The sequence below is a fragment of the Topomyia yanbarensis genome, chromosome 3 (assembly GCF_030247195.1).
Source record: "Topomyia yanbarensis strain Yona2022 chromosome 3, ASM3024719v1, whole genome shotgun sequence".
Lineage (NCBI taxonomy): Eukaryota > Metazoa > Arthropoda > Insecta > Diptera > Culicidae > Topomyia > Topomyia yanbarensis.
The window spans coordinates 256,309,233-256,333,113 of record NC_080672.1 but is presented as its reverse complement, the minus strand read 5'-3'; the positions used below and the strand labels follow the sequence as shown (position 1 = coordinate 256,333,113).

Below are 23,881 nucleotides of genomic sequence, written 5' to 3'. Positions count from 1 at the left end.
GGTTAAAGTTTTGGCAATAGACCAAGATTTCTGTTCTTGACTGAGATTCTCTTGGAGAAGTGTTAGTTTTATGGGAATTAATTAGACCTAGCTCTACCTCTTCTAAATCTTGAATCGCAATATGATTTGTCAATTCATTATTATCTTGCTCTAATGAGCGCGTCGATAGCGGCAAAAACACTGACAGGCGCCAATTCCGGAGGGGTACATAGGTGTGGCAGCAGCTGTTCGATGTGAGGTGCTAGGTTGGTCGGTAGGGCACGGGTTTAAAACATCGCCTCTCTGGAATGCAATGGTAGGTCTGAACGAAGTTGAAGGTGGCCTCGAAAAACGTTTCTTTGCCTCAGCCAGTAGCTCTCTATCCAACGGAAGATTGTCGATGTCGCGGCGTTTGTTATCGTGGTACGCAAATCTGCTGTGGTTGTAATTACATCCGTTATTTTTGTCGAAAATTGTGTGGTGTTTGTAACCGTGATTCTTGCGACGCTTAGTATTATTATTACTGTTACGGGTGGTGTCAAGTGCATTAGCGGGCCTCTGTTTATTCCGTTTCTTCTTTATTCTTGCTTTCTCCGCCGCTTTTTGTTGATTGAGACGACGCAATTTACGTGCGTCGTATTCGGACCAATCAGCCTTCCATACCTTAGAGTTGCCAAGGAAACGCCAGCCTGAGTTACTGGCTGCCTCGACGGAAATCTCAGCCTCTAAACTAGGGGAGGAATCTGTTGCGGGTGAAGCAGCAGTCTTTTGTTCCAGTGAGTTTACTGCACTAGAAATTTGCTTTAACTCATCGATAATATCATCCGTGAATATTGGGTTTACATAACTCATATTCTGAGCCGAACAGTTGTTAGCCATGTCAGTTATCACGCTGCTGACCTTTTCAATTTCTGAACAAATTTGTTTCAACTACATTATAATCTCACGTAAAGTGCTCACAGCAATTAATATCGTTTAATGCTTTGGGTTGGCTATCAAAACCCTTACCCTGTCCGAGCGGACCCTTGAAATTTCGGTCACAACCGAGAATGTTTCTGTCAGGTCTTTAAAAATCTGAAGAAGGCTCAGCAATTTAGTCTTGGGCCGAAAGAAGACCACAAATGGACCAGTTGAAAGTTTGAACCGGTTGGAAGCCTTAGCAGTTGAACCCGATTCAACCTCCATCTCCCGGTCAGCGTGGCAAGCCGAAAATAGCAAAAGTTGAGCAAGGCGAAATTGATGCTGGCAGAGTTGCTGCGATCATTTTGCGCGATTTGTGCGACAATTCTGACAACGAATTCGCTCAAATGCAACAACTGTTTCTGACAGAAGCGGTTAAACCAACCGATGCTGCTCACTTTTATCCAGAATCCAGTCAGAAATGTACGGCCAAGATCTCTGCACGCTTCCTGCCACATCTTTGTCAGATGTTTTGCTCGATTCGTGCTAAATTCTACCAGGTAGGAATTGCCAGGATCTTTGCACAGTTTATGTCCGAGTTATGCCAGGGTTTTGCTCGGTTCCTGTCAACATTTGCCAGAAAACGCGAGCGAAACCGAGTTCGCCCTAGCTCAACTAACCCGAAAGGATACGCGCAGAAATCTGAGAGGGCTGCCAAACCAAGACTTACAGAAATCTAGCAGAGCGGTCTCTGCCAGAAAATTTGCTCACTGGGCTGGAGAGGGAACCACAGACTAACAGATATAACACTCGAAAAAATGCTTCGCCCGCTTTAACGGTAATTTTAAATATATTTGTAGTTGGGACTGTGGCCACATTTGAAGTTATAGCGCCACTGATATATGAAGAAGCATATGGGGGATAGACCACTAGTGAAAAATTGTTCCCAAACCTGAGGGGAACCCATCAACGAATGAGTGTTTGGCACTGTGAATAAAAGGTGGAGCTAGTGTTCTGGGAAAATTGCCGGATCGATGCTTTTTAAGGGAATTCCCTCATAGTATTATGTCTGTTAGTCTGTGAGGGAACTATCGAAAATGTCAACGTATGGGATAAGCGCCCGTGCAGATGGGAGAAAGCAACAAATGTGTTGAGAAAGATAAAGGCTACTTATCTTTAAACTGCTTTCCAACGACAAACCGTTCTAGCTTATACAGCTGTCTATTATTTAATCCTCTCGCGCCAACAAAAGACTAAGGCCCGCCCTGAGAAGAAGACACAAAGCAACACCAAGACAAAACGTCACACCGCACAGAAATCAAGACACACCCGAACTGTCTGAGGGTTACAGTACCCTCACAATCTTATTTTAATCTGAGACAGAACAAAAGTCATGAAAAGCATAGTAAAACTTCAACGTATAAGAATCTATATACATTGCTTATGTCGAACAACCTTTAATGCTCGAGGAAGCACTGCACGTAGTACGCAAGTGTTAGTACGCTTCTGAAGTGATCAGTCGGACATCGTCCTGTAGATGGGAAACATCAAGCCCGAAACCGGTAGACACAAAAGGAAAATTTTTAATCCGTTTTATCGGGACTATGAACAATAAGTTTTGTGTGCTGTCTCTAATAGCATCTTTGTCAGTGAAGACTAAGTTCTGATGTTAGCACAACTCCCAAAAATTGGAGATCTGTAACAGTCATCAAATTCAATACCTCCGGACTCGATTGTTATGTATTGTTATCCCATCAATCCATTAGAAACTATATTGGAATGCCATATACTTAACATACCATTCAATCTAAAACCATAATATTTTTGTCGTATCACGAGTTCGGCTTCGGTTCACTAGTTAGATAGCTGTTTAACGTCAGATTCTTAGGGTATGAAGACTCGAATGATCTCTTTCAACTTGAAATATAAACCACAGTGCTCTTCTTCACCTTGTACCTGCCAGATCAGTTTGAAGAGACTTATATATCGGGCAGCCGTCAAATTGTCGCTAACTATGCAACTGATGAGTGATTCTCTGAGCAGTTGTTGCTATTCGTGGTTTATACGTCGTCTATACATCGATATTTCTATCAACTTGCCCAAAACCGTTTAAAATATCAAGGAGCTCAAGGTGTTGTAATAAAATTGTCGAATTCGACTTTGCCAAGATCACAGATAGAAGCGGATGCCAGTTTGCAGCTTTCAAACCATTCCTGTTACAAAGTGTTCATGTTATTGTTCTTCCTTCAGTCAATTGTAGCACCTCATTACAATCCCACCTATTACTTATTAGTAGAGAATTTGAACTATCTCAACAACAATAAAATCAAAACAACCAATATTGCACTCATAATGCAGAGCACAATGCACCAAACTCTGTAGTAGGATCTAGGTACATAAGTCAAGCATTCTACACAAAAACCTGTAACCTATTAAGTAGCACTCTACAGAAACTTTTAGAGAAAATGTTGTATTCAAACTTTTGTACGTCTGCTTCCATGTAACCGATCTAGAACAACTTGACCAGAAAAGTGAGCAACTGTTTAAAAAAGTATAATGGGAAATCAAACAATCACACAGTGACAAGTTACATATATTGAAAATAAAATTACTAAGTAGATAAAATTGTATAGGAAACTTCGCGGTGTTCAATATACATACTAATACGAGAAACACAACTCTATAAATTGGAACAAAGTTATCAAAATTGATCCACTTACAAAAACCAAATAATATAGATACTTGCTCAAACATGTTAACCATTTTATTATAATTTGACCGAAGTACATTAGCTTAAACCCTACTAGCATGCAGGAGTGATCAGGAGAAGCAGTGACGGCAATTTCCACTGGTGGAGTGATGATCACTTTTAGATAGACATCTCAGATCGAAAAACAGAGTCAAGAGAATCAAATAAATTGCAGCGAATAGTCGTTTTGTAACTATCGATCACACGCCAATGTTTACGCTTATATACGGTTTTGCTTAAAACGACGGAAGTGAACTAAAGCATGGCGCATAGTACAAGCATGTTCCAAAAGTGCACTGTACGCCAACATCGAGCCAATTTATTAAATTGATGAGTCACATTATTCTTAGGAAATTTGAGCATGATTCATTGCTGGAAAAGTAGATAAATATATTCAAAATTTCAGACCGATTAATATTAAAAGACTAATCAACATTTATACTGTTACAGTGAGGTTAGAGGTGTATTACTATAAATATTTAAACTACGAGAGAAAACGGTACCTATACATTGAGTATATTTAAGATTGTTAAAATTAGAAATATATCATGGAAATTAATGCATGACGTACCCAATTATAAATGATGACATTTCCCTTCAATCAACGACAAAAACTGCTCATGTTTGAAAGAAGGAATCAGCCCTTATGTTTCTGGCAAACTGCTGTTGATGTCGATGCCGCGAACGAATGTTCTTCCAAAGACGACGGAACCGGTAGTGCGGTCTTTTGCTCTCAACCTATAGCAACCAGGACCACGATGATGATGATGTGCTCAATACCTAGATTCTGTGGCGAGACATTGCAGAATCCTTTTGGGATTTGTGACAATAGTAAATGGCCTTATAAGCATAGGGTTACCTGCCGTTGCATTTGATTTAATATGATATTTGAGTGACTGCTGTTAATGACATTCGCGCCACTCTTCTATCCATGTTTATGGCATTCGGATAAATTGTCCATTCTGGTTAATGACATTCGGGTAAATGGTTGTCGAGCGAACGTTATTCAGGCAAATGACTTTCGAGGGAATGACCTTCGGATGAATGTTATAAAACCCTATAATTATTGCACACAAATTCGATGCCGAATGATAATATACACATGTATTTATAGGGGAATGTGGTCAGTTGTCGGCACCTTTTCGTCTTTGGTTCATAACATTTCTCCAATTGCATAATATAGGGACATAAGCATACCAATGGAAAGCTAGAGGCTTTAGCTAATAACTGGTGAAGGAATTAAATTTATTCCGCCAATATGAAAAATGTTACTGACAATTTAGTGAAATGATAATTTTATACCATTCAGAGAAATGTGGTCGGATGTCGGAACCCTAACAAAATTTAGTAAAAATGGCACAATAAGAATAAAAATTACCAACATTCAAAGAGAAAATAATCCAATAATGTGTATCCATTTTACAACTACAATATTATTGTTTCTTCAAAATCCCAAGTTTTAATATCTTTTGTAAGTGTTGGCCAACCTCAGCCGTGAGCACTGCTGAGACTCCCTGAAACAAAGACCTCAGGGTCTGCACGCTTATCTTGGAGTTTCACGGGTAGCAAGAAAATGCCTGATTCTTCGATGCAAACTACTTTTATTCTCCTCACTTTCACAAACTCTTTCTTCTATCTCTTCCACTGTCCACTTCTTATTTCTATCTGACCTTTTTCGCTACTTCACCACCTGATTCTCCTACTGTCTAGCTCCCGTTCTCCTTTCCGCCGCGTCTATGGCCTTTGCCGTCCGCTGGACTGGAATAGATGAAGGGGTGGCGATCTTTGATTTCGTTGGGTTCCACCAAGGATTGTTGCGGTCTCGGTCCTCAGCTATCTGTTGTAACAAAAAATTGGCTTCACCCAAAACAGACAAAGAATGTCTAATAATCCCAAAACATATATTTAATGGCAAGGGCTAATAAGGGAAGGTGAGAATTAATAGTGTGCAGGCTTACCCGATAATGGTGATGTCATCAGAGACCGCGGTCGATCTCCACTGAGGCTGTCGTGGTTGTGTGTAGCTGCCGAACTGGACCATGCGGCGGCCAATTAAAAGAATCGTGATGCTGTTTTTTACCTCCTTCCATCCAATCACTCTAGCGGATTGTTTGTCCTAGTGTATTCAACAGGGCTTTTCCCGCTCGAATTCACCGCACTTGCACGCACTGTGAACGATGAGCCTCTCGTCGACGAGCGATTTGCGCCTCCTCCAGGTATGGTCCAAAATCCTTCAGCAAACCACCATGGCCGACAATCGCCCCTTTCCTTTTTGCTTTTACTGTCGTCAACGAGCGATTGAAACAGGGCGAATTCCACCGTTAACGGACCGTGACAACGGCGGTGGCCAGCCTAAGTCGAATCCGGACTGGGATCGACACGCCTAATTGAACCCACGACGCTGGGTGCGATTAACTGCCACCGCGAAATGACACCCAATCGGCTCACAAACGACACACCAAAATCCGAAAAGCTCCACACGTTGCGATTATTACTACGATGACGAGAGCGACGTTGAACACGAGCGGATCGACTCACACCGTTCTTACCCACGTGGGTTTTTTGTCCTTTCCCTTTTTCGGCGGGAATCGCCGACCGCCACCGACCGTACTCGGTCAACCTCTTTTATCCGACTCTACAGCGGGGAGAAACACCACCGCTCTCGACCGTGCTCGGTCAACTATTTTCTCCGACTAAACTTTTTTTTCGGCGGGAGTCGCCGACCGCCACCGACCGTACTCGGTCAACCTCTTTTATCAAACTATCCATTTTTATTTTGGCACCCGTTCTTCCGGGGATTTGTTTCCAAGCAAATTGTGCAGCGATCTTTTGTTTTCAAGCGGGCTGTCAAATGCCCACCTCTTGCAGTACACACTAATCTCTTATTCCTCCCTTTTTACATTTAAATTACACATTTTACTGTAACACAACATTGCCGTTACAGAAAAATTTCTCATGAATCGGCAATGGCTCGATTCATGAGAAATTTATGAGCCATACTCCTTTAAGGAGTCTCCCGGAGACTAATTAAATCGCTAATTGAATGCGATGCTCGATGTATCGACATTCTTCTACATGCTCCAGCTAGCTAAGGAACAAACTAATCTCAAAACACAAATCACAAAACTACATAATACCGCCAGCGAATCCTGGCTAAACATTGCGAATCCGCCAACTAAAGTTTGGCTATAAGTCTCCGGGTAAGTCCTTGTCTCAAACTCGAAACCATCGTTTGCAACGGCAAAACATTCAATAAACTCTTAACCTATTATTAGGGCTAGATAGGTTAGAATTAACACTTACGACTAATACTGAAACTAAGGACTTATAATGTGGTAGATTATTTGGTTTGTTAAGACTGACAGCTGCGTAGGAAAGGAGGTATTTAGTCTCCCAAATCGATATGAGTCCAGTGCTAGGGTTTTACCGCGCCCAGAATCGCGTTTCTTTTGGTTGATTTCACATCGACCCCCACTACAACTGTCTGATGGATCCGATTTACGGATCGCGACTGTGCTGGATCTAACAGGCTGTCGACACCAATCCAGGATTACTTATCTTTCGTTTCACGTCTTCGTTCTGTGCTTGTAGCTGGTGTTGCTCATAGCTTACTTACTTATCCGAATCTATGTTCCGTCCGCGTCTGGATTCTTACTGTATCAGTTTCTCTCGCTCTGACAAACGGCTGGCCTTCTGAGGCTTGCGCGTCGTGGACTCTCGTGCTTCGATTTCTCCCGTATCGAGAACGGCAAACGCTGGAACGTTGTGTAAGCAGCTGGAGTTGGCAGGTTGTGAGGAGGGTTGGGTGCTTGGCTTCGTCCTACTTGAATCCCCCGCTCTGAGCGGTGTATGTCCGTTGGTGATTCCGCTTCGCCACGGTCTGCTGTGCTCAATTGTTGTCCTGGTATGCTCTGCTCCATCCACTGCATGGTTTTGCTTGCTCCGAATACGGCTCGTGCGCTTGCGCCAGTGACTGAGGTCTATCTTGGTTTGATGTGTCACCATGAAGCAGCTTACCTATGAGATTGACTTTTGCTATGTCTGCGGAGTCCAGAGGGGTCCGCCTTCGTCGACCTGCACCCCTGTGCAACGGCTCAAGGTTTTCCCGAGACTCGCTCCGAAAGTTCCGTCTCTAGTTTGCGGTTGCCTGCTTTCCTTCCTGTTGCGCTCGCGTGCTCGCTGGTCGATTTCTCTCGTTCCGAAAAGGCGCGCCTGTTTTAGGCTTCTGCTTTCTTGACATGCGTTTTCTCTCGAATCGCTAACGGCTTGCCTGCTGAAGGCTTTTGCTTCTCGACGTGCGTTTTCTCCCGATTCGCTAACGGCTTGCCTGCTGAAGGCTTCTGCTTCTCGACGTGCGTTTTCTCCCGATTCGCTAACGGCTTGCCTGCTGAAGGCTTTTGCTTCTCGACGTGCGTTTTCTCCCGATTCGCTAACGGCTTGCCTGCTGAAGGCTTCTGCTTCTCGAAACACGTTTTCTCCCGAATCGCCAACGGCTTGCCTGCTGAAGGCTTTTGCTTCTCGACGTGCGTTTTCTCCCGATTCGCTAACGGCTTGCCTGCTGAAGGCTTCTGCTTCTCGACGTGCGTTTTCTCCCGATACGCTAACGGCTTGCCTGCTGAAGGCTTTTGCTTCTCGACGTGCGTTTTCTCCCGATTCGCTAACGGCTTGCCTGCTGAAGGCTTCTGTCCTCGTTGATGGAAGTCCTGTCCCGTCCCTCGCGTCACGACAGCTCCTTGCTGCGACTGCGAGTTGTCATGAGCCTTCCTAGACCGCTCTTCGAATCCAAATGACGCTGGCTGGTGGGCCATGATGGGGAGGTAGTTTGAAAAGTTATTGCTCGCCACACCATGACAGGGCACGATTTGTCCCGATCGGCTAACGGTATTTTGGGAGCATGATGCTCGTGGTTAGCAGGTTGGAGCCTGCCGACATAGCTGAGTAGATTTTCTCTAATCCGCCTTAATGTCCTTTGCGTGAAACCTGCCTCTCTTTCCCGTGGCTACGTCTTCTAGAGTGTACAGGTTGACGCCCAGGACGTCTTTGACTATCGCTGGAACGAACTTGGGATCAAGTTTGCGGTTCACGTGGTTTGCTTTCGACGACTGACCGAAGGTTCTACGCCATACCAAATCTCCCGGTTTGAATGCTACTGTTCGTGTTCGAAGATTGTATCTCTGCTTCGCCTTTTCGTGATTGTTCCTGATGCGTCGCAGTACGAATTCCTGTACCCGCCGAACCGTTGACAGTCGCATATCCTGTGCTACCTTGGGGTCGTCTGGGGTGTTGAGACTTTGTTGCACGTAGAGATCTGTGTGAAGTATTAGGTCCCTTCCAAAGTTGGCGAAATGCGGACTTACTCCGGTCGCATCATGTTTCGCACCGTTGATGGTCGCCGTGATTGCTGGAAGCTGTGAATCCCACTCTCGATGATCTCCTTCTAACAATGCTCGAATGCAGGTGATTAGTACTCTGTTGACCCGCTCTGCATTGTTTACCATTGGGCAGTAGTAAGCCGTCTTCATATGCACGATGTTGTGCCGAGCTAGCAATGACTTGAACACCGTCGACTCGAACTGTTTTCTATTGTCCGATAAAACTATTCTGGGACGTGAAAACTTCAAGAAGACTTCCTGCTCCAGAAACTGAACCATCTTTGAAGCGTCCGCGTTTTTCATTGGATGTGCGACGACGTATTTCGTGATCCAATCTACGACTACTAGCATGACTGTGTTTCCCTGCTTCGAGCGTGTGAACGGACCAACGAAGTCCATTGATATTAACTCCCAGGGCATTTTGGCTGGCTTCAAGTTTCCCATCTGTGGTATCATCCTTGTGTTTGGTGCTTTACTTGCCTTGCAGGTTTGACAGCTCTTGACGTAGTTGCTTACCTCCTCCCGTATCTTCGGCCAGTGAAAATGGGCTTGAAGTTTCTGAAGAGTTCTGTGGAAACCCAAGTGTGCTGCTGTAGGTGAGTCATGGAACTTGCCTATTAACCCGCGTCGCTCTTCGAATGGTACCACCTTTTTCCACAAGTGGATCGCATTTTCATCTTCGTCCTTGCTTAAACAGTTCTTGTACAGCTCGTCGTTCGCTAACCTGAAGTCCGGGAAACGATCGCCTTCCTTCTGTACTTTATCCTTTAGCTGCATGTACCACGAATCAGTGGAGTTCGCACCGTCGAAGGACACGGATGCCACTATCCGTGATAGTGCGTCCGGCAGTACGTTGATGCTTCCCTTCCGGTACTTGATCTCAAAGTCGAATGCGTCTAAACGTAACAACCACCGGCTCATGAGGGCTGTCGGATTCTTCATCGATCGCAGGTAGCTGAGTGCGGCATGGTCGCAAAAAACTGTAAACTTCACTCCTTCTATGTACCCTCGGAACTTCTCGATGGCGCGGATGACCGCCAGACATTCCCGTTCCGTTACCGAATACTTCCGTTCCGAAGACGATAGCTTCTGTGAAAAGTAGCAAATCGGGTGTTCTTCTCCGTCGGTCTCCTGCGTCAGTACGGCTCCAATCGCGACATCGCTGGCATCGCAGGCAATAGCGAATGGCATTGTATAGTCCGGCATTGCCAACACCGGGGCTGATACCAACGCTGCTTTGAGCTTTAGGAATGCTTCGTCTGCTTGCGTATTCCATCGAAACTTATTCCTTGTCTTCGTCAGTTCCGTTATTGGTACTGCCACTCGAGAGAAATCTGCTATAAAACGTCGGTACCAATTGCACATGCCGAGAAACCGTTGCACCTCCTTCCGATTCGTTGGAGCTGGGAATTTCACGATACTCTCGATCTTTTCTTCATCGACTTTCCATCCGCTCTCATTCAAAATGTACCCCAGATATCTGATTTCTCGACGACAGAACTTGGATTTCTCTGGCGATATCGTCAAGTTTGCTCTTCGTAGACGCCTCGCTACTTCTTCCAACAGCTTGATGTGTTCGTCGAACGTTTTGGAGCAGATTACGATGTCGTCCAGGTAGTGAAATACGTATGGTTCCATGTCTGCGAACAAGTGTGTCATTAGTCGCGCGAGGGCTTGACTCGCTGTACAAAGTCCGAAGGGAACTACCTTGAACTGGAAGTGTCCTCGTGATGGAACCGTAAATGCTGTCAACGGTCTAGATGCCTCCTGCAACGGTAACTGCCAAAACGCATCCTTGAGATCGATTGACGAAATGTACTCGCAGCCGCCGAGATTGTTGATGATCGACGAGATTTGCGGAATAGGGTACCCTTCGTTCACCATCACCGAGTTTAAGTGGCGGGCGTCCAGACAGACCCGGTACTTCCCAGTTTTCTTCTTAACCGCTACCAGTGGGTTGTTCCACGGAGAAAATAGCGCTTCTTCTATCACATCCAGAGCGAGCATCCTGTCGATCTCGCGGTTCACTTCTTCTAGCACATACGGAGACATTGGATAGTGTCGCTGCTTGCGTGGTGGTGCGTCTCCGACGTCTATTCGGTGCTCATATAATGTTGTCCTGCCCAGCCTTCCTTCCGCTGTTGGGAACTTCGCAAGCGTTTCCTTAAGCTGTCTGTGTTGTGCTGCGCTCAGGACTTTCATTGGCTCATCCTCGTTCAGCTCCGTCTCCTCCAGCTCTGTTTCCACACTGCAGCATGTTGCTTTGACTCCGAACTTGTCCCAAAAGTTCATGCCCAGGATCAGGCAATCCGGAATTGTCGGAACCAACAGCAATGGGATGGTCTCGTTCCGGTTGTTAAAAACTATCGGCACTCGAACGAAGTGTGAAATTTTATGTTGCGTGCCGTCCGCTGTTTTGATGCCTCCAATCACGTTTCCTTTGCGCAGACTTAGCTGTTCGGCGATCTTTACATTGTTGCCACCTAGCAGTGAGCAGTTCGCCCCGCTATCCAGCAGCGCTGTCATTTCTTTGCCCAGTATACTAATGATTGCATGTGGGCGATTGTCTAGTCCGGGATTAATGATAATTGTATTTAGTAATCCTAGTTCGGTGGTATCGGAGGGGTTTTCTATTGATTGCGGAGATTCCTTACCCTCTATTGCAGATTCCCCGCGGTGGCGTTTCCCGCATCTGTCCGACACGTGATGCAGCTGCGTAGAGAGTATCCCTTTCGTCCACAACGATAGCAGAAAAGAATTGCCTGTGGCTTTGCACAATCCATAAAACGATGTCCTTCCTCATCGCAGTTCCAGCAGATCATACCCGTACGTCTCTGGTCTATCGGATCTGTTCTGTGTTCCCCAGCTCTGTCTTGCTCTCCTCGTACTGAGTTCTGCGGAGCTTGCAACTCCCGAGAGTGGTGCTGCGCAGGCGGAGGTTGCTGTCTCTGTACCTGGTTGCTGTACTGACGCTGTGTCTGCTGCGTGAGTGGTTGTGACGCGTATTGTCTGTGCTGCTGTGCGACGTTCGCCTTCTCCAAATTATGTGCTGACGTAAACGTTGGTCTAGCGTTCCTCGTCGTCAACTGCATCTTCAGCGCGCTGACTTGCTCCGTGAGCTGGTCTATCTTCAGCTGCCAGTATCCGTCATCATGTTGCGAGTATGCTCCTTCTTCATCGAGCGAGGAATTTTGCCCGTCGACCAATCCGCCTGCCGAGTTTTCCTCCAGCTCTACTGTGTGTACCCTGCCGAACCGTGGTTGATGCTGCATTGCCGGTGCTGGTCTTGGTACAACAGTGGGTGTTGCGAAACTAGGCTCTAAAAGCGCACTGTGCGGAATTGGAACCCTGCGTTGCCTGTTCAGAAGCATCCTCGTTTCATCGTAGCTGGTGCAGATTTCCACCATTTCCTGTATAGTGTGTGGTCTGGCTGCGGTCACGATCGCTGCATAATCGGCATTCATGTTTTTCTTTACGATGAAAAACTTCTCTTCCTCGCACATCGGTGGCGTAACAAACCGAAATAATGCTGCGATATCCCTATAATATTTCGAAAATGCCTCGTTGGGTCCTTGGAATCGGAAGCAAGCCTCAAGGCGCAAAATCTGTGCATATCCACTGGGTAGGAATTCCTTCCGTATCTCCCGTTTGAATGCCTCCCAGGAAAGTAATGTGTGCTGCGCCATGGCTCGTGCGTACCAATCCAAGGCATCTTCCTGTAACAGATGTTTGATCGATGCCAATAAGGTGTCGTCGTTCATCCCTTCCGATCTAGCGAATGTTTCAACTCGGTCCAAGAATATGTTTAGCGACGTTGTGTCCTTCTCTCCCCGAAACTTGAATGGCCAGTTGTGTACTGCTTTCGTTGTGCGCCTATCGTCGCCCCGATCGCTCGCCGTTCTGGTGTCTCGCCGCAGTAGATGATGCAGTAAATCATCGCGCAGCTGGTCGTACTCTTCCCATACGTTCCTGTTTCCTCTCGTGCCGCTGGCTGTTCCTGCTCGGTCGTTTCGTCCCGACCTGCGTTGGTTATCGATCGAATTCCAGCCGGCTCTCTCCTCTTCTTGCTGATCCGCTAAGCGCGAATTGTCCCACCGCTCGTGATTGTAAACACTCCTGGGAGTCGGTGGAATGTTCAGTGGTGGCGGCGTGTAATATGACTCTGTCGTAATCCGTCCGTGATCGCTATAGAAACGTCTGCCGGAGAAGTCCAATTCGAGAGCACCTTGCCCTCGGCTCGCGGATAGTAACGAGCTGGATGCCGGAAGCGTTGTATGTTGACTGCTTCTTCTGCTATGCTCTGTCGACGCGTCCGGTCCAGTCGCCCTGGCGCCGTTATCGTCTTGCGTTGGATTGTTCTCGTCCGCTAGCAGCTGCCGATTGGTTTTTGGCACTGCCCCTCCTGCACTTCCATAACCTGCCACACTCACTGGATTGGTTAAAGCACTGTTCACGTCACTGATTAACACTCTGACAAGCGCGTCGAGCGATCTGTGCGCGTCTGCTAGGAAACCCGGCGGCTTGAGACATGCCAACCTGTTCCTATAATGTACGAGTCGCGACCGTAATTGACTTAAATTTTGCTTGTCGGTGCTCTGAAGAGCAGGTCCGACAGCTTTCTGTAGCTCATAAATGGCTACCTGACAGGATTCTATATTAACAGTTGAACTCATAACGTGATCCGAACTGTTGTGAAAAATGTTTCGGGTCCGGTCATCTTGAACAGCGGCCCTCAACTTTTGAACTTTGACTCTATGAGTCATAGAACCTAGATTAACCATGTGACGTAAGGCCAACTCGTAGTTGATCTCTTCGTCATTTAGATGGGTGAAGTCCATCCTAAAAGTTTCTTAATGGATCGCAAACCAACTAAACTTAATTACTACCACAAATCTTTAATGTTACACTAATCTACTAATTGGCTCAAATAAACATGTGGGATTTTATGTTGGGCGCCATTGTAACAAACAATTGGCTTCACCCAAAACAGACAGAGAATGTCTAATAATCCCAAAACATATATTTAATGGCAAGGGCTAATAAGGGGAGGTGAGAATTAATAGTGTGCAGGCTTACCCGATAATGCTGATGTCATCAGAGACCGCGGTCGATCTCCACTGCGGCTGTCGTGGTTGTGTGTAGCTGCCGAACTGGATCATGCGGCGGCCAATTAGAAGAATCGTGATGCTGTTTTTTACCTCCTTCCATCCAATCACTCTAGCGGATTGTTTGTCCTAGTGTATTCAACAGGGCTTTTCCCGCTCGAATTCACCGCACTTGCACGCACTGTGAACGATGAGCCTCTCGTCGACGAGCGATTTGCGCCTCCTCCAGGTATGGTCCAAAATCCTTCAGCAAACCACCATGGCCGACAATCGCCCCTTTCCTTTTTGCTTTTACTGTCGTCAACGAGCGATTGAAACAGGGCGAATTCCACCGTTAACGGACCGTGACAACGGCGGTGGCCAGCCTAAGTCGAATCCGGACTGGGATCGACACGCCTAATTGAACCCACGACGCTGGGTGCGATTAACTGCCACCGCGAAATGACACCCAATCGGCTCACAAACGACACACCAAAATCCGAAAAGCTCCACACGTTGCGATTATTACTACGATGACGAGAGCGACGTTGAACACGAGCGGATCGACTCACACCGTTCTTACCCACGTGGGTTTTTTGTCCTTTCCCTTTTTCGGCGGGAATCGCCGACCGCCACCGACCGTACTCGGTCAACCTCTTTTATCCGACTCTACAGCGGGGAGAAACACCACCGCTCTCGACCGTGCTCGGTCAACTATTTTCTCCGACTAAACTTTTTTTTCGGCGGGAGTCGCCGACCGCCACCGACCGTACTCGGTCAACCTCTTTTATCAGACTATCCATTTTTATTTTGGCACCCGTTCTTCCGGGGATTTGTTTCCAAGCAAATTGTGCAGCGATCTTTTGTTTTCAAGCGGGCTGTCAAATGCCCACCTCTTGCAGTACACACTAATCTCTTATTCCTCCCTTTTTACATTTAAATTACACATTTTACTGTAACACTGTCGGGGCAAGCCGGAATATCCGGAACAATGCCGCCAACGTACAGCGCGTCGTTTAGATTTTTAGCAAAAATTGCGGGGTCCTGTGTCCGCTTGAGCTCCTCACAATTTAAATTTCACGTTTATAATTTTCAACTACAATAGCTACTTTTTGAACCAACTCTACTGTTCTTCGTTTTCCGGGTAAGTGATCGACCTTTTCCCGTGAGAAGTTGGTCAAAGCAAGCTAGAGCAAACTCGGTCATTCCCCTTTGGCCAAGTTCATTGCCCCGGTCTACGGTATATAACGCGCAGCGAGCTACCCAATCTATCGCCACCCCACCCGTCCCTTCGACCCATCTGATAGTGGGTTTTAAAAGCTATGATGGTTGCATGCTGATGGCAGTATGGTTTCCAAAGGTCTATCAACTGTGAGACTAGTGGAAGGTCGGTTTACAGCAAACACATCAAACAAACACAAACATTTCCTGCTTTATTGTCATTGTCATTTCTCAGCCCACACCCTGGCAGACGTTCATCCGCCCATTTAGACTCTGTCAAGATGAGGACTTACAAAGCCTAACTGTTCGTATGTGCTAGTCCGTATAGCACACCAGTTACTTCCACAAGCAGGCGCCGGCTGTTAACCAGTCCCACAAGTTTCAGATACATTACATAGAGGATAGTCGGAGGCAGAAAATGAAGAGATAGTAGAGATTTTGGTTTGCTGGAAGGAGACAAGAAAAGCAAAACAATTGTGATTAGTATCGTAGTTATAATAAATAAGTAGACGATTTCTCATCTGTTGTTTGTTTCCTTGTTCGTAGTCCTCCTTCCTGGTTCCTGATCTGTTTTGACTATTGGCTTTCCTTTTCCTTGGCCGTCACGTTCTCTTGCACAGAGTCGCATATATTGTTGCAAGAGAAATAAATAAAAAGACAAAAAATGCTCTCCTTCCTGACCACGAACATAACCCTTACTTTCCGCTTTGCTTATCATTTTGGTACCACCCGGGAAGCACTTGGCCTTGTACCCACTGCTCTTCCACCGTCCTCGTGGATTTCCCCATTTATCACTGGCGTCACATGTGATATTTGGGTACGGAAAATGATTTTCTGAGCAGACAATCAAATGAAAGAAGATTGCCAGGTAATTTCTGCACCAGGTATCCTATCGCATTTGTAGATACACATATTAAGTGTATCTACTGTACGATATGATGGCCGGAAGGATAGATAAGCAACCCAAGCTCCCCACAAACATTTCCTGCTTTATATTTTAAAAACTAATACGACAATTTAAAACACGCGGTAGTGGCAACAATCTTTAAGGAAGAGACTTCCGACGCTTACACTTTCCCATACATTTAAATTCACGTTAGCCACCGCTGAAGCAGCGCCCTCTCTTAAATATTTTTAAGAAAATATTACCTAATTCGGGCTACAACATACTAATTTATGTGTAATACCGTGGCTGAATTTTAGTTATGAAGGCTCCCAAAAAAACGCATGCTATACGATCTGGAGCAACTATACAAGGCAGTGGAGATTGTATACTATTCCCCCGAAAATCATTCCCCAGAAAGCCATTCCCCAGAATTCCACTCCCCAGAATATCATCCCCCAGAATATACTATTTCCCAGAAAGTCATTTCCCAGAATGTACCATTCCCCAGAATTCCATACACCAGAATGCACCATCTACCAGAAAGTCATTCCCCAGAAAAGTTTTACTTTTTTGTATTGATTTGATCTTTTCAAACGTACTACTCGTTCCCACTTCCATCGGATGACATTCTTCGATTCGGTCACATTTGAAATGATTTGCATTGTGTTGAAACCGGAAGTTAGGATGACATTATTTATTCCGAATCAAAATAAAGAATGGCTGACTTTCCCCAAAAACCATTCCACAAAAACTAAAATACCGAAGTGTTTTCCCCAGAAAGAACTATTCTCCAGAAAACCATATCCAGAATGAGCATTGGTTTATAAGTTCATTCCACAGTTATAACAATTTTACAGACATTTTTTTGAAGCGGGATTTTTTTTGATGAATATCAAAACATTTTTTCAGTATGTTGGCCATATTGCTGTCCTCGAAGAGTGCACTGGTAGCATCATTAGACAATAGCAATATTTTTACTTTTCTTTTAATAATATAAACATACATATAGGACAAATCGCAAAACTCAGTACAGGTGTGTTTTTCAGTGCCATTTGGCAAAAACCATATGGGATTTTCGATTGATTGACACCGGTATAGTAGAGTGCACTTGAACTGCACCATTTTAGCACTTTCTAGCAGAAGTGCAGAAAACTGGGTATGTTCCATTGACACTTCTGCTAGAAAGTGCAAAACCAGTGCACTCCACTACACCGGTGCACATCAATCGAAAATCCTAATAGAAAGCGATACCCCCTTCCTAGGATCCAAAAGAATGAAACAGTGTTATGTATGTAAGGTTATGTGGCGAAACCAAAACTTTGTACATTACCTAAGTCAAGGAACTGATGCATGATGCATGATGTTCAGCTGGTAAGGATAAGCCGTCGAAAGCGGCGGATCCTCGCAAAAATGTTGTTGCACCAATTCGGCCAAAACATTAGCTACACCTTTTATACACGGTTTCAACCACTCATTTACAAATTAGTAAACTCTCAGGCCCAGGAACAATTGGTATATCTCCCGTATACTTGCGCATATGTCAGTGGCGCTATAATCGCAAATGCGTTAACAGTCCCAACTAAAAATATATTCAATTCAAAATGACCGCTAACATTGACGAATAATTGTCGAGTATTATGTCTGTAACTCTGTGGTATAAGTACCATTTGGCGTAAGGTATGAAAATACTTTCGAATGGGTAATTGTTTACTTTAGCTACTTTTCCCCCTGTAAGTGGAAAACATGTTTTTCTTCCGTGAATATGCTAGTTTAGTGTTGTAGATTCATAAAAATGAGGCGGAAAGCGAAAATTTTTAATAATTCATTAATTAGCTTTAAAGTAAGTTGTACTTAATAACTTTGTTCATAGGGATATTGTGCTCCCGAAAGTAAGGTTTTTGGCGAAGCTAGTTTTATGCGGCTATGCCGCATAGCCGTAGTCCTCGTACTCGTCATCGCAAACGTAAGCGAACGTGTGATCCACTCGTTTGCCTGGTATACTCAAACATAGGGGCTATCCCTAGTTTAAGTCCGACTGAGCGGTAGCGAAGTCGGACAGCATGAGAAAAAAATCGATGTGGCGTAGCCACATTAGGCATTAACAATTTTATTTAGTAACAATAGGATTGTATTCATCGGCAAAAATTAAATTATTGTCAAACTAGGGATAGCCCCTATGTTTTAGTATACCGGGCAAACGAGTGAATCACAGGTTTGCTTGCGTTTCTGATGACAAGTACAAGGAAGGCTCGTCCAGCGGATCCTCAGCGGCTTTGCGCCGCTTCGGATCCTTGGACTCGGCTATACGGCGTAGCCGCATTAAACTAGCTTCGCCAAAACCCTTACTTTCGGGAGCACAATAACCCTATACGCAAGGTTAGTAGGTAGAACTTATTTTTAGTCTCATTAATAAATTACTAAAAATTTTCGCTTTCCGCCTCTTTTTTATGAATCTGCTACACTAAACTAGCATATTCACGAAAGAAAAACATGTTTTACACTTACAGGGGGAAAAGTAGCTAAAGTAAACAATTACCTTCGAATGTATTTAGTGCAACCTGTTTGAGTAAACCGAGCAATCGGGTGAATCGTACATTTGCGTACGAAACATTCCCAATACAAAAGAAAGATAAATGCTCTAAAACCCAAGAAACCATTTGTCAAAATATGCATTCATTTCGATTTTAATATGGACTCAACCAAAGCTCCAAAGGAATCAACATATATGTTTGCACAAACCGGGCAGACGAAAAGATCACAAGTTTGCGTGCAAGAGTTACTTGGCGTACAAATTCAAAGAACTGCTCATGTTTGAAAGAAGGAACTAATTCCTATGTTCGAGTAAAACGGTTATACGAGAGGATAACAGGTTTGCTTGTGAGAGGCCGCCGCTTTCGACGGCACATCCTCAGCAGCTTAACACCGCATAAGTTCCTTGAATTAGGTATGCGCAAACCTTTGGCTTAACCACAAATAATGAATAAACATTAACTTTTCTGGGGAATGGGGCATTCTGGGGAATGACTTTCTGGGGAATGGAGCATTCTAAATAATGGTTTTTTAGGGATTGGTACATTCTGGGAAATGTCTTTCTGGGGAATGGTACATTCTGGGGAAGAGAATTCTGGGGAATGGCTTTCTGGGAAATGGCATTCGGGGGAATGGTATACAACCGGCAGTGGATAGTGTAATCGGGAGTTCTTGAACCCCATGGGTCACTGGTTTCAAGTGCGCAGCAAGCTACTGGCCTCCAGGATAACTCGCTGATAGAAATTCAAAACCATACGACTAGGGTTTCCACCCCTCCGGGTTCGACTCGGAAACTCAGGTTTTCGAGGGGCCATCTCCGGGACTGGATAATCCCTTCATTAGTGCAGATGCTAATCACCAGCTGCCACTTTGGTCTAATCCAACGTGCTCCTTTGTTGGAACAACCCTAGCTACTGTGGTGACGAAGCAAGGGCGGATCCAGAAAAAAATTACGTTATACGTTAATTGTTCAGTACGGGGTTATACTTTTTGCTTATATGCCGAAGAATAAAATTATGTGGGTGAACGGAGAACAGTGAGTCTACTTATGTACGGTATGCAAACTAGTCTCGATGGCGGATCCAAGATATAGTGTCTCGATCATATACATTTGGCACAACATCAGATGTTGTTTCAAACTATTCTCAACTCCTATTCGACAGTTCTCACAACAGTTCAGATTTTTGTTCTAGGTGTGAATTTAAAAACTTTCGCCAAAAATGACTTAATTTGGACATGATTTAGAGGTGTCTCCATTCAAAAATCGTGTTTTTGCTATGTTTCCATGGAAAGATGACTTACACTCTGATTTTATAGACTCTACATGCCCACATATCATCAAAGGTTATTCCTTAGACATATCTTAACATGTTTTAACAAGTGAACATAACTCTAATCGCAATAGAAAATTTGTTAACTGGATTTTTGTATAGAAGAGTACCAAAGGAAAATTAGTAGTTTTTTTTCTTGGTTTTGACATTCTTTTCTATATGAAAATCCAGCTTACAACTTATATGAGTCAGATGCAGTAAGGTCGTTGACAGCTCCTAATAAGGGAGCTGAATGTGATGAGAATTAATTCCGCAATAAAATTAAACACAGTTAAGCAAATAAAAGATCGCAATTATATTGAATAGTTACACAGAAATGGTTTTATCAAAATTGTCCAGAAGGAGAGTCTCCGAATCTCATATTCTGCTATATGAGAGTGATTGTTCGGTAGTGTATGTGTGTCCAATAACAATAAAAGCTACTCGAGACTGCTCGCTTTTTTCAGTACAACTTTAATGTCCATTGGGGGAAAATTCTGCAACAGTTTCACGTTGTTCGCAAAGTCGTTCTCTAGAATTTGATCTCGAAGTAAACTAAAACGACACATAGGTAAGACAATGGCGTTAAAAGTATCATACTACTTACACAATCATAGCGCAGCAAACTTTCACTAGGAATTCGTAGCGCTTTTCGTCAGAAAACACCGAGTCCCAAATTCTCAAAACATCGGGCAGTGGGAATTCTTGTGATAGCAGAAGCGTAAGCCATCGGAAGCTATAATATTGCGGATACAGTTCTTGGTCTCTCAGCTTAGTCCAAACTTCAATGTCTTTCTCCTTCAGCATATTCGACAGCTTGGCCATCATTCCTTTAATTCCACCCTCCGATTCATCAAGAGTTTTAATGAAAAAGTCTCTTATCTCTCCCATCAGTGCCGTGAAACAATAGAAACAGTCTGCTTCAGCATACTGGCGATACTCGATGTTCGGATCCGATGCTAGGACGTAATAGATAGGACCAATTATTTCGTTCATACCTTGCACATATCCCTGTCCAGGGTTCAACTTTGCGTACAGGAACAATATTCGCTCAACTACCTCCCAGTGAGCCTCATGACCCTCGTCCATCGCTTCATAACTTTGAACAGCGCGTTTCGTGATTAAATTGATCTGAGTGGGTAAAATATTTTCAGTAAAACAAGCAGAAAATATTCAACAAATCCGCTTGATATTCCTCCAATTGGTATCTTATCAAGCTTAAACTTACTTGCTACATTTCGGGTAGTGTTAGTAAATGTTAATGATAAATTTGTGCAGGATTAGTAGCTTATAAATATGAATAAGAAAAAGTTGTACCAACCTTCGTAACACCTAATCCTTTTCGTTCCACGTTTGCCGAACTAAGCGTGCTTGGGGCAACTCTGACGTGTAGTTTTCGCTCACGACTATAATTAACAACAGATTCACAGGGAAATTCGGTAGCCTGAAAACGAAACGTGTTTGTTAGCACGTAGAAATTACTAGTCAAAGGATTTTTATAGTGGCAATTGAAAATGATAAGTTACAAAATTTAGTACCGAATCATACTTGCCACATAAAAAGGAAAAGGTTTCTACTTATATTTAAGATATCTTTTTTCGCAATAAAAAATACAAAATAAACAGTTTGAAGAGAAATGTATTATAAAAAACAAGTTTAAAAAATCGATCAATTGATCTTTGTACCTGTTGAAAGAAAGAAATATCCGGACACAATCGTCGAACATCTTTATCTATCTGCAGTAATACTTCGTTGTCTCTGAAGAAAGTGTTCCAGCTACTCTCTGGTCCATCGCTCAAGGGATGATCAATGCATTCTGATTCATTTTGATCTCCAGGTGGAATTACCATTTCCTCTATAATAGCAAGATTATTTAGTCAGATCACAGGTACGTGTTTGATCGAGCTTACCAATAAATTGCCTGTACAGCTCTCTTTTTTTAGCTAGAGTAGCAGACCACGAGTCTCGTTTAGGTCCCAAATAACCCAGTATCAGTTTCCAACAGAGGGATCGTAGCCCACTACAATCTGGAATGCCTACCAAACATAGGAGCGATTAAAATTTCTGTGGAATAATAATCTATATACAGTTTAAACCAATGAGATTAATATAGCTTTAAAAATACCAGTGCAGTAAAGATGATATTGAAATAACTTTCAGAATTCGCTGAAGATACACTACTTCTACATAATAAGAGCATCGCCTACACTAAATCTAAAACACCAAACTCTCGGGTTCCAATAAACTCGCGCATTGAGCAAGTTAAAATGGAAACAGCCACTACAATCCGTTTGCGGATTTTTTACATTTTATTTCAATAGGTTTCGCAGCTGATTGTTAGTGTACAAGAGGAAATATTGTGGGTTAAGTGCTACGATCCGCATTCTAAATGTACCTCTCGACATGTAATATTTCCTTAAGCTGATATAAGGCTCATGCTAACAGATTGTCGTTGCGAATAAACGTATAAAATACAAATACGATCCTTACTAACACAGAATCCTTCCTGGACGAGGCTCAAACTCGACTTACTGGGCTTAAGCAAAAAGCACCAGGTCCTCTGAACCGCCGCACCAGGGGATTAGTTTTAATAAACAAATCTTAAAAACAGCCAAATCAAAACTGAAAGGGGCGTTATCGCGCGTCATGCCACATTGAAAACCAATCATCACCTACCATAGAAGCAATAATTCCTCAACGATTTTAAATCAATCACATCCTGTTGTAAAATGTCTTCTAGGCCACTAACTCTACAAGAAAGCAATGATTGAAGTTAAACGATTTTAATTGATCAAACAAAACGTTAATAATGCAGATACCTTAGTTTGTAGAGAGACATTCTTGTGAGAATTTGTTAATGGAATGCACAGAATATAGAGCTTAGATAATTGCTCACTGCAAGATGCTAATATTCCTCGAATATTAACTTCCAAAGAAATCCACTAGAACTAAAAATCTATCAATCGCTGTACAAAAATACGCATTTAATGTATAAAAATCAACTGTTTACTATCGCATTTTAACAAAACAAAAATCTTGAGCGTTTTTTCAAAACGTCATATCTGCCATGAGTTACTCTCTTTGTTTACTTTCTCTTCTGTTAATAATTCGGTCACTATTTATCCCTCAGCTCTTTGCATAATATGCTAGTTAAAACCACCGTCTTTCGATCTGTACTGTAAGATAGTGAAAAGTGTTATAGTGACGCCGTAAAAATCGAAAGAGAAAGTATAAACAGAGAGTAACTCATTGCAGATATGACGTTTTGAAAAAACGCTCAAGAAATATGCTCGGTTTGACACATACCCAGCACCAACATATGAAACAAAAACAAAGTTCATCCGGCTACAGCTAGATTTTCATGATTCATAAAAGATGCAGAATGACAGCCGAGCCGATTCATGCGAGGTCAGGAGTTCCAAACTTCCTGATTTTTCTGGATTCTTCAAGAATCGTTCATACCGTATATACATACTATTTTATTTCAGAGATTTTGTTCTGATTGATCCAATTAGAAAACAAAAAAAATTACAATAATTCGTTTTTGATTTTCAAGCCACTCTTTGAGAATAGTTTGAAATACAAAATGTCAAAGTTTCTTCGCTGAAAATCAACAGTTCTGACGAATTTTCATCAGCTGGAAGTTCCAGCAACCCAAGATGCTGAAAACTCAGACCCATTCCAGAATCGGGTCGGAATTCTGAATGAAGTCAGTATGAATTCCAATTCAAATGCAACAACCACTCCGACTCAATAAGGTTCGGAATCTGTTGTTGCATTTCCATACTGGTTCCATGCAGGATTCCGGCTGGTTTGACCGGGGAGATTCAAATTTAATCCATTGTGCTCCA

At 43.6% G+C, this 23,881-nt stretch overlaps 2 protein-coding genes across 4 annotated transcripts in view; both read right to left on the bottom strand.

The window, feature by feature from the left end:
- Nucleotides 1-23,881, bottom strand: part of LOC131694290 (negative elongation factor E) — a 315,399-nt gene that overhangs the window by 187,726 nt on the left and 103,792 nt on the right. The gene's annotated exons all lie outside the window — the stretch shown is intronic.
- Nucleotides 20,323-23,061, bottom strand: LOC131694286 (TBC1 domain family member 13). Of its 2 annotated transcripts, XM_058982888.1 has the most exons (7): nucleotides 22,850-23,061; nucleotides 22,707-22,780; nucleotides 21,941-22,066; nucleotides 21,716-21,885; nucleotides 21,352-21,474; nucleotides 20,638-21,161; nucleotides 20,323-20,585 (listed from the first exon to the last, which is right to left on the bottom strand). In XM_058982888.1, exons 1-7 carry the CDS (start codon nucleotides 22,867-22,869, stop codon nucleotides 20,471-20,473), a joined length of 1,152 nt encoding a protein of 383 aa, XP_058838871.1. In that variant the 5' UTR covers nucleotides 22,870-23,061; the 3' UTR covers nucleotides 20,323-20,470. The 2 variants fall into 2 exon arrangements, with proteins under 2 accessions (XP_058838871.1, XP_058838872.1); XM_058982889.1 differs by lacking the exons at nucleotides 22,707-22,780; nucleotides 22,850-23,061 and adding an exon at nucleotides 22,426-22,514.